At 51.3% G+C, this 12,478-nt stretch overlaps 1 protein-coding gene across 1 annotated transcript; it reads right to left on the bottom strand.

Annotated features, from left to right (window-relative positions):
• Nucleotides 1-9,675: 9,675 nt before the first annotated feature.
• On the bottom strand, nucleotides 9,676-11,387 carry LOC119311700 (V-type proton ATPase subunit E-like). The gene is made up of 6 exons (XM_037587413.1): nucleotides 11,000-11,387; nucleotides 10,782-10,882; nucleotides 10,537-10,693; nucleotides 10,244-10,440; nucleotides 10,018-10,117; nucleotides 9,676-9,928 (listed from the first exon to the last, which is right to left on the bottom strand). The coding sequence occupies exons 1-6, from the start codon at nucleotides 11,099-11,101 to the stop codon at nucleotides 9,890-9,892; spliced, it is 696 nt and encodes a 231-aa protein (XP_037443310.1). The 5' UTR covers nucleotides 11,102-11,387; the 3' UTR covers nucleotides 9,676-9,889.
• Between the last annotated feature and the right edge of the window lie 1,091 nt (nucleotides 11,388-12,478).

The following is a 12,478-nucleotide window of genomic DNA, read 5'->3' as shown; positions in this document are numbered from 1 at the left end:
GCCCAACCGATCAAGCACCGAAACTACGGCACCTCCGAGTTCTAGCACATGTTCAGCTCGATGATGATCCCCGGACTCCGATCCAGCAAAGTGTCGGGGAAGAGTTCTGTCAGCACGACGGCGTGGTGACGATCTTGATGTACTACCGTCACAGGGCTTCGCCTAAGCGCCGCTACAATATTATCGAGGACTATGGTGGAAGGGGGCACCGCACACGGCTAAGAATATGATTACGTGGATCAACTTGTGTGTCTATGGGGTGCCCCCTGCCCCCGTATATAAAGGAGCAAGGGAGGAGGAGGCCGGCCCTAGGAGGGGGCGCGCCAAGTGTGGAGTCCTACTAGGACTCCCTAGTCCTAGTAGGATTCCACCTCCCATATGGAATAGGAAAAGAGGAAGGGAAAAGGAGAAGGAAGGAAGGGGGCGCCCCCCTTCCCTAGTCCAATTCGGACCAGACCAAGGGGAGGGGTGCGACCACCCTTGAGGCCCTTTTTCTTCTTTCCCGTATGGCCCAATAAGGCCCAATACGTATTCCCGTAACTCTCCCGTACTCCGAAAAATACCCGAATCACTCGGAACCTTTCCGATGTCCGAATATAGTCGTCCAATATATCGATCTTTACGTCTCGACCATTTCGAGACTCCTCGTCATGTCCCCGATCTCATCCGGGACTCCGAACTCCTTCGGTACATCAAAACTCATAAACTCATAATATGGGGAGGACGGCACTTTTCTCAAAGTTTACCTTGAGCCCGGAAACCAGACCGAAAGCGGTGAGAATGGAGCGGAGAGCTGCCAGCTCGGTCTTCACGGGGTTGAGGAAGAGAGTCACATCATCGACATAGAGGGAAGCCCGCAGCTGCGGCAAACGACCCTGGAGCTTGGAGATAACCCCTGTGTCCACTACGACATCGAGAAGCCGTCGAAGAGGCTCCATGGCGAGGATGAATAAGAACGGCGATAGAGGGTCACCCTGACGCAATCTGCAACAGTGAACTATGGGCCGAGCAGGCACCCCATTGATCAGAACACGCGACGAGGAGGTGGCAAGGAGCATCGAGATCCAATCGCACCATCTCGGGCCAAAACCTCGAGCATGGAGCATGTCAAGCAGATATGGCCAGGATACGCTGTCGAAAGCTTAGGCGATGTCGAGCTTGACGAAAAGCTTGGCGCGCTTGACACGGTGGAAGTGGCGTGCCATCCCTTGGGCGAACATGAAGTTATCCTGGATGCATCGCCCTTTGATGAACGCAGACTGGCCGGGCCAACAAGCTCGTCAATCCGCCGTGCGAGACGCATCGCAAGCACCTTCATGAACAGCTTAACCACACTATGGAGTAAGCTGATCGGCCTGTAATCCACCATCGAAGTTGCGTCCACCTTTTTGGCCAACAACACAATGTTAGCCGTGTTCCGGCGATGCAGGCTCGCCCGATTTAGCTGGTGCAACTGCTGGAATGCGGCGAGCAGGTCCGGCATTATGGTGGGGGCTGCCGCCTTGTAAAAAACCCCGGTGAAACCGTCCGGCCCCGGCGCACGGTCACTGGGCATGTCCTTGATGGCCGCAAGGATCTCCTCCTCCGAGAAGGCGCCTCAAGCTCATCGAGGTTAGCGTGCTGTAGGCCAAGCCCGTCCCAGTCAACAGTGGCGCGGCAAGCCTGCGGTGTGCCCACAAGTCGCTGAAAGAAAGCTGTGGCGACTTCCGCCTTGCGGCCCTGATCAGTGGCAGTGCCGTTGTCATTGCTCAGGGATGCGATAAAGTTCTTTCGGCGCCGAGCATTTGCCTTGAGGTGGAAAAATTTCGTGTTGGCATCGCCAGCCCGCAACCACGTTACCCTGGATCGCTGTTTGGCGCGGATCCGCTCAATGACCGTGAGGGCCAGGATCCTGGACTTTAAGATTTTTCGCAGTTGCAACTCATCCGCCTTGAGGTTACGGGATTCCTGAGCCGTGTCAAGGCGAAACACAACCTCCTGGGTGAACAGAAGCTGCAGTCGGGTGTCACCAATGCGAGTGCGATGCCATCGATGCAATGCCGCTGCAGTTCGCCGCAGCTTGAGGGCTAGGCGACCGAACGCATCCATCGGCGGGCATCCCTCGTTCCAGGCCGCGGTGACATGCTCTTGGAAGCCTTCGATATGTGGCCAGAAAGCCCCGAAACGGAAGCACGACGGCCGTCCGACCGGCGGCTCACAAGTGAGCAGCAGTGGGCAGTGATCCGACATGGCGGTGGCCAGCGGCTGTAGCCTGGTGCCTCGGAAGGTGAGGTCCCAGTCACCGTCGCAGAAGGCCCGATCCAGACGCACCAGCACTGGCCTAGCCTGCTCATTGGACCAGGTGAAACGCCGCCCGGCCAGCTTGAGCTCGCGGAGCTCACTAGCATTCAGCGCGTCCCAAAAGCAGGTCATGAGCCGGCGGTTGAGGTTCGGGCTGCTCTTGTCGCGCGCCTCGTAGATGAGGTTGAAGTCGCTGACGATGAGCCAGGGCCCGTGCGCCACCACACGCAGACCCGCGAGCTCAGCAAGGAAGCGCAGCTTATCCGCGTCGCCCGTTGGCCCATAGACGGAGGTTAACCACCAGGGCTGGCCACCAAGGAGAGGATTGACGCGGGCGGTGATGGCGAACTCGGTGACCGCAATACAATCAAGCCGAAAGACAGACGGGTTCCAAGCGAGTAAGATCCCGCCTCGCGTGCCATCCGCTGGCAAAACGGCATGCTCTGAGAGCACGGGGCTTACCGTTTCACAGAGCTCCGGCGGCGTAAACGTGGACTTTTTGGTTTCCTGGACGCATACAAGAGCGCATCGTGTCTGGTTCACGAGCGAGCGCACCCCGCCACGGCGGGTTTTATCATTCAGTCCACGTGCATTCCAGTTTAGCAAGGAAAAAGGCATATTCATTGGGAAAACAGCAGGCAATCCGATGACGAAGACACGCTCGAACAGCGAGCAGTGCCACTTTTAAGAACAACAACATTGGCTGGTACAGGGCTACGAGCGACCGGCGGGCACGCTTGGGAAGGAAAAACAAGAACATCGACAGCGCGGTCACAGAACAGCGCAGGACATAGCGAAACTACGGCGCGGTCACAGGACGGCCCGAAACAAAGCATAATCCTACTGATCTGGCAAACTATCATGACGGAGGTGAAGGCCCATGACTAGTCCGCGTGCTGCCTCAGACGAGCAGTCCAGCCTCCTCGTCGGCCAGGGCGGCGAGCTCCTCATCTGGCAAGTTGATTGAGGCCTTGGCCTGCACCCCAGCAGCCCTGGCCAGCTTTGCCGTCAGCTTCCCAAGCGGAGCCTTGAACCTGTTGATGCAGCGCTCCCGGATCTCCGGCGTGAAGTGCTCCGGCCTCGAGATGAACTCTAGCTGCTGCGCGAGGCGCGCCTGCGCCTTCTGTTGCTGGGTCAGACCCGTGGCACCCTTGGCGATCCGCGCGCTGGCCCGATGCTGCAGCGGTGGTGTCGCAATGGGGGTGGGCACCATCACTGGAGGGTCGGGGGAGCCAGCACCGGTCTTGATCGGAGGGGGCGGTGGCGGCCCAAGCAGCAAGGCCAGCGGCGTGAAGAGCTTGGCAAGAAGCGACGCTGGGCCGTCCTCGTCGACTTCCAGCCCGGTGAACTTGCAAGCCAGGCTGTCAGCCACGTCGTCCAGGTGGACCCGGTCAGCAGGAGACTTGTGGACGATGACCTCCTCGAGAGCGGGCGGGGCCGGGTCCATGTAGCCGAGGTTGGGCTAGGGGGCGAGGGGCGCACTGGGCAGCAGCGTGGGCTGCAAGGGCTCCTCGTCCGGGCCTTGGGCCGGTGCAGGCAGCAGGCCCATCTCCGTAGCCGAGAGACCAGACCAGGGGAGTGGGGCTTGGCCGGTGTAGGGCCACAGGGTCTCGTCCGCTGGGAAGGAGTGCACCTGGCGCCATCCGCAGACAGCACAGGCAGCGCCGGGGCGCCAGGCAACACCGCAGCCAAGACGAGAGGCGGCACGGCCGCATCCGCCAAAACGCCTGTCGGGGAGGCGGAGCGGGCACCCCCGCGGCGAAAACGCTCATGGGACCTCGAGCGGCTGCGGCGCGACGACTGGCCGCTGCTGGAGCCACGCGAGGTGCTCCGCCCGTGAAAGGAGACAGGAGACGTAGCGTGGCGACGTCCGTGGCGGGATGAAGAGCCGAGCGACCGACGCCCATCCGGGGTGGCACCGCGCACTGAGCCATCCGAGCGGCAGCCAAGCAGACCGCTGCGCCGGGCCGGACGCGACTCGCCCCGGCGCCCACGCCCACGGTCGCGGTCACCCGCCACGTCATCGTCGTCATCACCCCCACGGCGCCTGGGATAGGGGCGCGAGTGATCCTGGCTGCGGGGGCGGCGGCGCGGGGCGGGCGCCACCGTGCCATCTTCAAAGTGACGAGTCCAGCCGAACCGCTCCTCGATGGGCCACTCCTGGCTGGCCCCGGGCGCGCGATCGGCCAGCGGCGTGTAGTCCTTGGTCAGGTCCAGGTGGATGATGATGGGGAACTGGGGACCGTGCAACTCCTCTTTGCGCGGGGTGCCTTCGGGGAGAGCGGGGCGACCACGGCCGTCCGGCGCACGATCCAGGAAAGAATGGCCGCTGCCGAGGGGGATGTCATCGGGGCTCCACGCCCACACCCAAGCGTAGGCAAGCGCGGTGTTGGACAGCGACGTCGTCTGGCGCTCCATCCTGTCCACCCAGCAGGACAGGCCGAGCACGTCCTGCACCACCTCACGTCGCCACACCTAGACGGGGAGGTTCTCAATGGCCAGGCGACAGTAGAAGCGCCAGGCTCGTTGATGCCCGCCCGCGACCGGCCTCCAGGCGGCGAGGGTCATGGCCACCCCGCGGCAGGACGCCACGCCGGCGTCGACAGCAATGTCGCGATCACGCGCGTGCGCGAACCGGACGAGGAAGTCTTCAGGATTGTGCCTTGACACGTGCATCTGGTCGAAAGGAATGGCGAGGTCGCGCTCGATGGCCTTGGCGACGAGCTGTGTGTTGATGTCCTGGCGCTGCTCTGAGAGGGTGACGACCACCGTTGTGCCCCTGAGATGGAGGGCCGCGTCCTCGACAGCCTGGGAGCACACCGAAAAGGTGGCGCCGGCCGCCGGGCGGCGGGAGGGGTCCCTAGGGAGGTAGGCCATCGGCGCAGGCGGCAGGGCAGGGGGGCGCGCACGGACGGGAGGAGAGGGCGGTGGCGCGGCCTGAGGTGGCGGTGGGGTGTGGCTGGGTGCGGTGGGATGGCGAGACGCAGGTGGTGGTGGTGGCGGGATGCGGCGAGGCGCTGTGGGAGGTTGAGGAGGAGGTGGAACGCAGGAGCTCCGGCTAGGGGCGGGCTTGCGGGCGGGGCAGCGGGCGGACCTGGAGCGGTGCCCCCAATGCCAGCAGGAAGAACAGCGCACGGGATCTCGGCAATCAATTGCACGGTGGCCGGGGTGAGACAGCGAAGACACTTGCCGCGAAAGCGCCTCAAATAGTCAGTGCGCCGTTGCTCGGCGAGCAGGAGCTCAGCTGGGGAGCGCGGGCGGCCATTACTCAGCCCGGCTGAAGATGGTACGGGCGGTGCACGCCGCCGTTTCCTCGAAGCGACCAGTTTCCAAGCAGAGGCCTCCGGGGCCCGCCCATCGCGCGAATCCCGCACCTCCGAGCGGGAGGAGGAGGGCGGAAGCGTGCCCTGCAGCACACTGAAGGAGGAGGTGGGCGGGATGTAGACTGTGGATGCGGGGCGAGGAGGGGGGGATGATGCATAGCGCAGAGCAGTAATGGTGGAGGAGGGCGGGAACGAGATCAGCGAGGGGAGGCGCCCAAAGTAGGCCGGCGCAGGGCATGAATGCCCGCTTGCCAAGCAGGGCGACTGCCCACTGGCCTCGCTCGGACCGCCCACTTCAAGGTGACCGGAACCAGATCCAGCCAGATCCGACGTGCCTTAGGGAGCCTGGGGCGACCGCAGGTGCTGAAGGACTCGCAGCTGCGCAGCCGCGGAGTTCGAGGCGCCGGGGAGAGGCCAGCGTCGGGCAGGGGGTGAGGTGGTCGACGGGCTCGGAGTGAGTAGCGCCGATGTGGTGGTCGACATGACCGGGGAGGCGCATGGCGAGGGGCTGGTGGGGGAGCGAGAGCGGAGCGCGTCTTCCTCCATTCCGGAGCGTTGGAGCGCCACGGAACAAGCAAAAACATTTTGTTAACTGACTTTCAGGGTCACCAAACGTCCAAACATGATGCCCAAAGCCCCGAACTCATGCAGACAGCAGCTGACAAAGCATTCAGCCAAACCTGCCAAGGCCTAGTGCCATCAGCAACAGAGGCTGCACGTTCATGGGCTATTTACTACAGTACAAAAAGGCAAATCGTCAATGAATTTGGGAGCCACTAGTTAACAAGCGTTCCTTCGGAAGCCTTGCAACGATCAGCGCCACTTGGCGCGCTTTTAGCCATTTGCCACGTGTCACGCTCTAGGCGCTTCATCCAGATTTTATTTTTTTTTATTTTTTCGTACGTGTTTTCGGCTATTTAAACGGGTTTTTTTTCTTTTTTCGACGTTTTGGTTTTTCACCGGTCTTCCTTAGCTTTTCTAAAAAAAATTAATTTTTTTTGCGCAAAAAAGCGCTTTTCTTTTTTCTCTTTCGTGAGAGTAACATTTTGCTTTCGTGAGACTCACGGCCGTGCCTCTCGAAAACGAAAAAAAATGCATTTTCTGTTTTTCCCCCTTTCGCGAGAGTCACGGCTGTGCCTCTCGGAAACGAAAAAAACGCATTTTCTATTGCCTCTCGGAAACGAAAAAAAATGCGTTTTCTGTTTTTCCCCTTTCGCGAGAGTCACGGTTTTGCTTCCACGAGAGTCACGGATGTGCCTCTTGAAAACGCAAAAAATGCATTTTCTATTATTTTTTCCTTTCACGAGAATTACGGTTTTGCTTCCGCGAGAGGCACGGCTGTGATTTTGCGAGAGTCACGGCCGTGCCTCTCAGAAACAAAAAAACATGTTTTCTGTTTTTTCCCTTTCGCGAGAGTTACGGTTTTGCTTTCGCGAGAGGCACGAGTGTGCTTTCGCGAGAGTCACGGCCGTGGCTCCTCGGAAACGGAAAAACGTGTTCTCTTTTTTTTTTCTTCCACGAGAGTCACAATTTTACTTCCGTGGAAGGCATGTTTGTGATTTCATGAGAGGCACGGGCATGCCTCTTTTGGAAAGGGAAAAAACCAGTGCTTCCGGTTCGGTTTTTTCGTCTGGGTTTTTTCAGACGGTTTTTTTCATAAAAAAGTTTGCCAAAACCTATCAACATGGGATCTAGTTTTAAAAATCTCGACGCGAGAATCCAACAATGAAAACCGTTTGAGATTTGGACGCACGGTTTAAGAGATAAAATGTTTCGAATAAACGGATCTACAGAAAAGGGAAAACTCCCAGGGTGCGACAAGTGACGCGCTGCATGTGCGCCACTTGTCACAACCTAGGAATTGGAGTGATCTTTGCAACGAATACTCCTCAACTAGTGCTTTCGACTGGATTTCAGTCTATTGAAACCTTTAATCTCATGATAAATGACTCCTTTTGGATCAGAACAAAGTCAGGCCTTGGATAGAAGGCCACGCACCAGGTTTTGACTGTCCTTATACTATTGTACTAAAATAAAACTAAAACAAAAGGGCCTTCTAAATAGGAATAAATTAGTTTTCTAAGGGAAAATGAACTAGTCGAATTGGTATTACCCTTTAAGAAAAAGGAAAATTGGTATTGCCCTTTAAGTTTTCTAAGGGTGAATGAATTAGTGGCATAGGTATCACCCTTTGAGAAGGCTAGAAATGAAATAAAAACTAAAATAAAATCAAAATATAAAGTTTTCTAAGGGAAAATGAACTAGTCGAATTGGTATTACCCTTTAAGAAGAACAAAATGAAACACATTAAAAAAATGAACAAACTTGCACACAACATACAAAGATATTGCGTTTTATGATATGCAAAAATAAGCTTATAGTAGTGAAATTTTCACAAAAAAGGAAGTTTCATAAGAAGGAATTAATTAGTGGAGTTGTTGATATTCCTAAAGAAGAAGTAAATGAAATAAAATTAAATAAAAATAAAAAAACATGAAGTTTTCTAAGGGAGAATCAATTAGTGGCATTGGGATTACCCTTTAAGAAAAAGGAAAATGAAACCAATAAAAACACATAATGACAAAAATACACAGACAGTGCACTTTTTATAATATGCAAGAATAAGCATATAATAGTGGAATTTCGCAACGACAACAGTTTTTTTAAGAAGGAATGAATTAGTGCCATTGTATTATCCTTAAAGAACAAAGAAAATGAAATAAAACTAAAACATAATCAAACTATAAGTTTTCTAAGGAAGAATGAATTAGTGGCATTAGTATTACCCTTTAAGAAGAAAGAAAATGAAAACAAAGCTAAGATAAATAATGAAAAATTTGCGGACAATTTACAGATAAATGGTCATTTACACACATATCATATAGTATTTGCGTGTATACATACGCACGGAAATAAAAAATGAAGTTATCTAAGAATGAATGAATTATTGGCGTTTCTATTATCTCTTAAGAAGAACATGATGATAATAATAATTAAAAAAATTGCAAACATTTTATACAAAAAATGTGTTTTTTATAATACAAAAGAATGACCATATAATAGTGGAACGATATTGGTATTACCGTTAAAAAGGAAAATGAAAACAAAATGAAAATGAAAATGAAAACAAAATACTGAAGTTTTCTATGTAAGAATGAAACCATTTAAGAGGAAAGACAATATAAAAACTAAAGCAAAAACAAAATAATGAAGTTTTCTAGTGGAAATGAAACTCTTTAAGAAGAAAGAAAATTAAAAAATAACTTGCACACAAGTATGCCCTGAATTTGCACTTTTATTAATATGTAAAAATAAGTATATACAGTGAAATTGCACTTAAGAAGAAAGAAAATAAAGAAAAACTTATAGAAAATTTTACAGTGAAATTGCACTTTTTATAATATAATAAATTAACTTTAGCAGTCCAATATAATGTACACACATATTGTATAGTACTTTCGTGCATACAAACACATAATAATAGAAAAATGCATTTAGTTAGCACAAACAATTACCATTGGTATTACCCTCAAAAGAATAACGAAAATAAAAAATGAAAATTTCACACAATTAGCACAAAAATGCACTTTTTATAATATGTTGAATAAATATATAAGAGTGAAGTTTCCATACTCTAATGTAATTTGTATATAGTACTTGCATGTATACATTTACACACACTCAACATCTGGAAATACATGTAAAAAACTAAACTGAAAAATAGAAAAATAAAAGCATACACGTGCAGAAAACAAAGCAAGCCCATGGAAAAAAGCATGCACACACCAAAATCCAGCCCAAGAAGAAAATCGACTGACCTAAAATAGGGGTTAGTCGAATCCAAACAGGCCAGTACGACCAGCAAAACGTGACAGAAAAAAGAAAAACTACATAAATCTTAAAAACACAATCCAACGGCCAGAAAATTGACTGACCACAAAACTAAAAGTCAGCTACTGAAATCTAGTTAAAGACAGAAAAAAGAAAAACTACATAAATCTTATAAACACAATCCAACGGCCAGAAAATAGACTGACCACAAAACTAAAAGTCAGCTGACTGAAATCTAGTTAAAGCGATAGGTGATGCGGAGGTAATATACCCAGTTACAGCTTACAAATGCAAGAATATATCATTGCAGGTAGGTATTGTTGGCGATGAGCCGACGATATATAGATAGAGGAACATTAGAGTACAACAAACACATCATGAACCGCCCTGTTGCGGTGCTTTATTCAAGAAGAAGAAGAAAACACACAATGGCAGCGCACACTAAATTAAGAGACTTATTGTGACACTTGCTGACCGTAGAGTTTCTTCCTGATCTGCAACACAAGGCGAAGACGAGAAACATTTCAAATGCTGCATGACGATGAGGATTAAGGATGCATCACTGAAAGGTTTAGATACGTACCTCAGGAAGCTTTTGCCTGAAGCAAACATCCACCCTGGTGTCCAGCGTGTTGTCGCAGACGATCTTGCCGTCCTGCGACGCCAGCACCACGCCCCCAGAGCTGTATGTATGTCCGTGCATATCCAAGCTCAACAATCAGTTGAAGGTTCAATGGCGATCGATCAGCACTAATGGAGGAGACAGTGCAGCTATGCGATGTAATGCCTACAAGTATACAACAACATACCAGGCGGGTCCGTGGGCGGCGTCGTTGGCCCTCTGCGGCGGGAGGTGGACCTTGCCGTCGATGATGATCTTGGGGAGGTTCACCTTGAGCTTCTCGGCGTACTCCTTCTTGGCCGCCTCCAGCACCGGCTCCACGTGGACGCGGTCCGCCTCCCTGCACCGCAGCACCACTGACGACTCCCGCAGCCGGAGCAGGCTCTGCTCCGTCCGTCCGTCCATCCCTTCACTGGTCAGTCCCTCTGCACTGCATCTTCTTCAGAAGCAGCTGCTATATGCGACGGTTAACCGACTCACCTGCACGATGAGGCCCTTGAGGATCTTCCGGTAGACGTTGGTGTCCTTGGTGACGCGGACGAGCGTCTTGGACGCGTTCTCCTTCATCTCGCCCACGACGTCCTCCTGCGCCTGCAGCACCTTGATGCGCGCCGCGTTCAGCTCCATCGAGTACTCGCTGCATGCATGCACCATGCTAGTCAGGCCAGGCCAGCCGGCGCGGCTTCACGAGAGAACGAGACGAGATAGGCATGTCGACGACTCACATCTTCCTGCGGATGTCCACCTGCTTCTGCTTGCGCTCGTACTCCTGCCTGATCTTCCTCTTCTCCGACTCCACCAGCTGCAGCTTCTCTATGTTGAAATCCTGCAGCCAGCCAGGGATCAGATATTCAGATTGATTCATCCTCGACCTTTTAAAGTTGAATGAACAGATTAATGCAGAGGATCGATCGGTCGACACGGTGATAGATAGAGTACAGACCTCCTCTGCGGCGACGGAGATCTCGCTGGCTTTCTCCTGGGCCTCCTGCTGGATGAACCGGACCATCTGCTGGATCTGCTTCCCGACGTCCACATCGTTCATCTTGGATCGATGATCACTTGGTCGACGACGTAACTGCCTGCGTGCCTACTTCCTTTTGAGGATCTCTGTCTGATCTACCTGGCAAACGGATCAAACGAGCTTGTCTGTCCCCGAGGGTTGGGAAATGGATTTGGGTGCTCGATCTTCGCTTTTCCTTGGATTGGGTGGAGAGACACCAAGGCAGAGACGGGGAGCGGAAGATGACCAACGCAGAGTTCGGATCTCATGCATGGGGGGACGGGGGGGAGAGAGGAGAGAACCGGTCCTCCCTCCCTGCATTCCGCGCCAAATTTAGCTCTCTCCCCTCCCCTCCGAGTACTGAGTACTGACCATGCATGCATGCGGCATTGCACTGTAGCCCCTCCCTCGCATCTTTATTTAGAAAAAAAACACAAAAACATCCTTTTTGCTAGTGAAAACATCCTGTAGTGCCCACATTCGGAGGCCCATTAAAGAAAGCCCAAGCCTCAACTTTAGCAGGCCCGCTGCCCTTACTCCTGATTCAAAAAGAATTACTCAAGCCAGCCCGGTTCGTGCTGTTCGTTGCAACCCAGCTTGTGTGTATATAATCGAAAAATGCTTGCGTGTTCTTCTCCAAAAAAAAAGAAGAAAAAAAATCTTGTGTATATAATCTATTATTGCTAACAAAAGCGAGTTCATTCTCGGCTTTAAACTACTGCCAGTCTTCTAGATCTGATACAACTGTTATATCGGCCGATAGGTTGGCACTGGAGTTTACTGATACATATATAACACACTCCAAACTATCAGTAAATATCATTATGTAGAAGTTATCTTCACACTCGTCTGCTGATATATCGAAAGCTATGACCTTTTTTTATCTGATATGTCCACGATATAGACCAATATTTTATCGATGTCAAAGTAAGATTTGTCCAAACTCAAACTCAGTAAACTTAAAAATTTATACAAGAATGCAAACATTTACAACATCAAACATATACCATAAGAAAATTATATTTCATGATGAATCTAATGGTACTTATTTGATATTGTAGAAGTTGATAATTTTTCTGTAAACTTGTTTGAAGTTTACAAAGTTTGACTAAAGATTAAACTAATATGAATTTCATTTCGTCATTGAGCGAGTATGTAGATGAGGATAAATCTTTCTAGAAAAGGTTGGAAATAAGATTATGTATTTGCAACTGCATCAAATTCATGCATAACAATTTTTAGATATGCATATGTGATGTACCTCTTTTTATCTTGGGAAATATTCTATGAGTTTTTCCTAGTTTATTCTTAATAAATTTTAATCTTATTATTTTATGCTCAGACACTATCATCTTACATATTTTGTACCACGGTGACATTTTTTGAGCAAGCAACCAAACCGATGTGAACTTGATATTC

Source organism: Triticum dicoccoides, chromosome 1A, assembly GCF_002162155.2.
Source record: "Triticum dicoccoides isolate Atlit2015 ecotype Zavitan chromosome 1A, WEW_v2.0, whole genome shotgun sequence".
In the NCBI taxonomy this organism is placed as follows: Eukaryota; Viridiplantae; Streptophyta; class Magnoliopsida; order Poales; family Poaceae; genus Triticum; species Triticum dicoccoides.
Note: the sequence above shows the minus strand (reverse complement) of the source record. Positions and strands in the feature narration are given on the sequence as shown.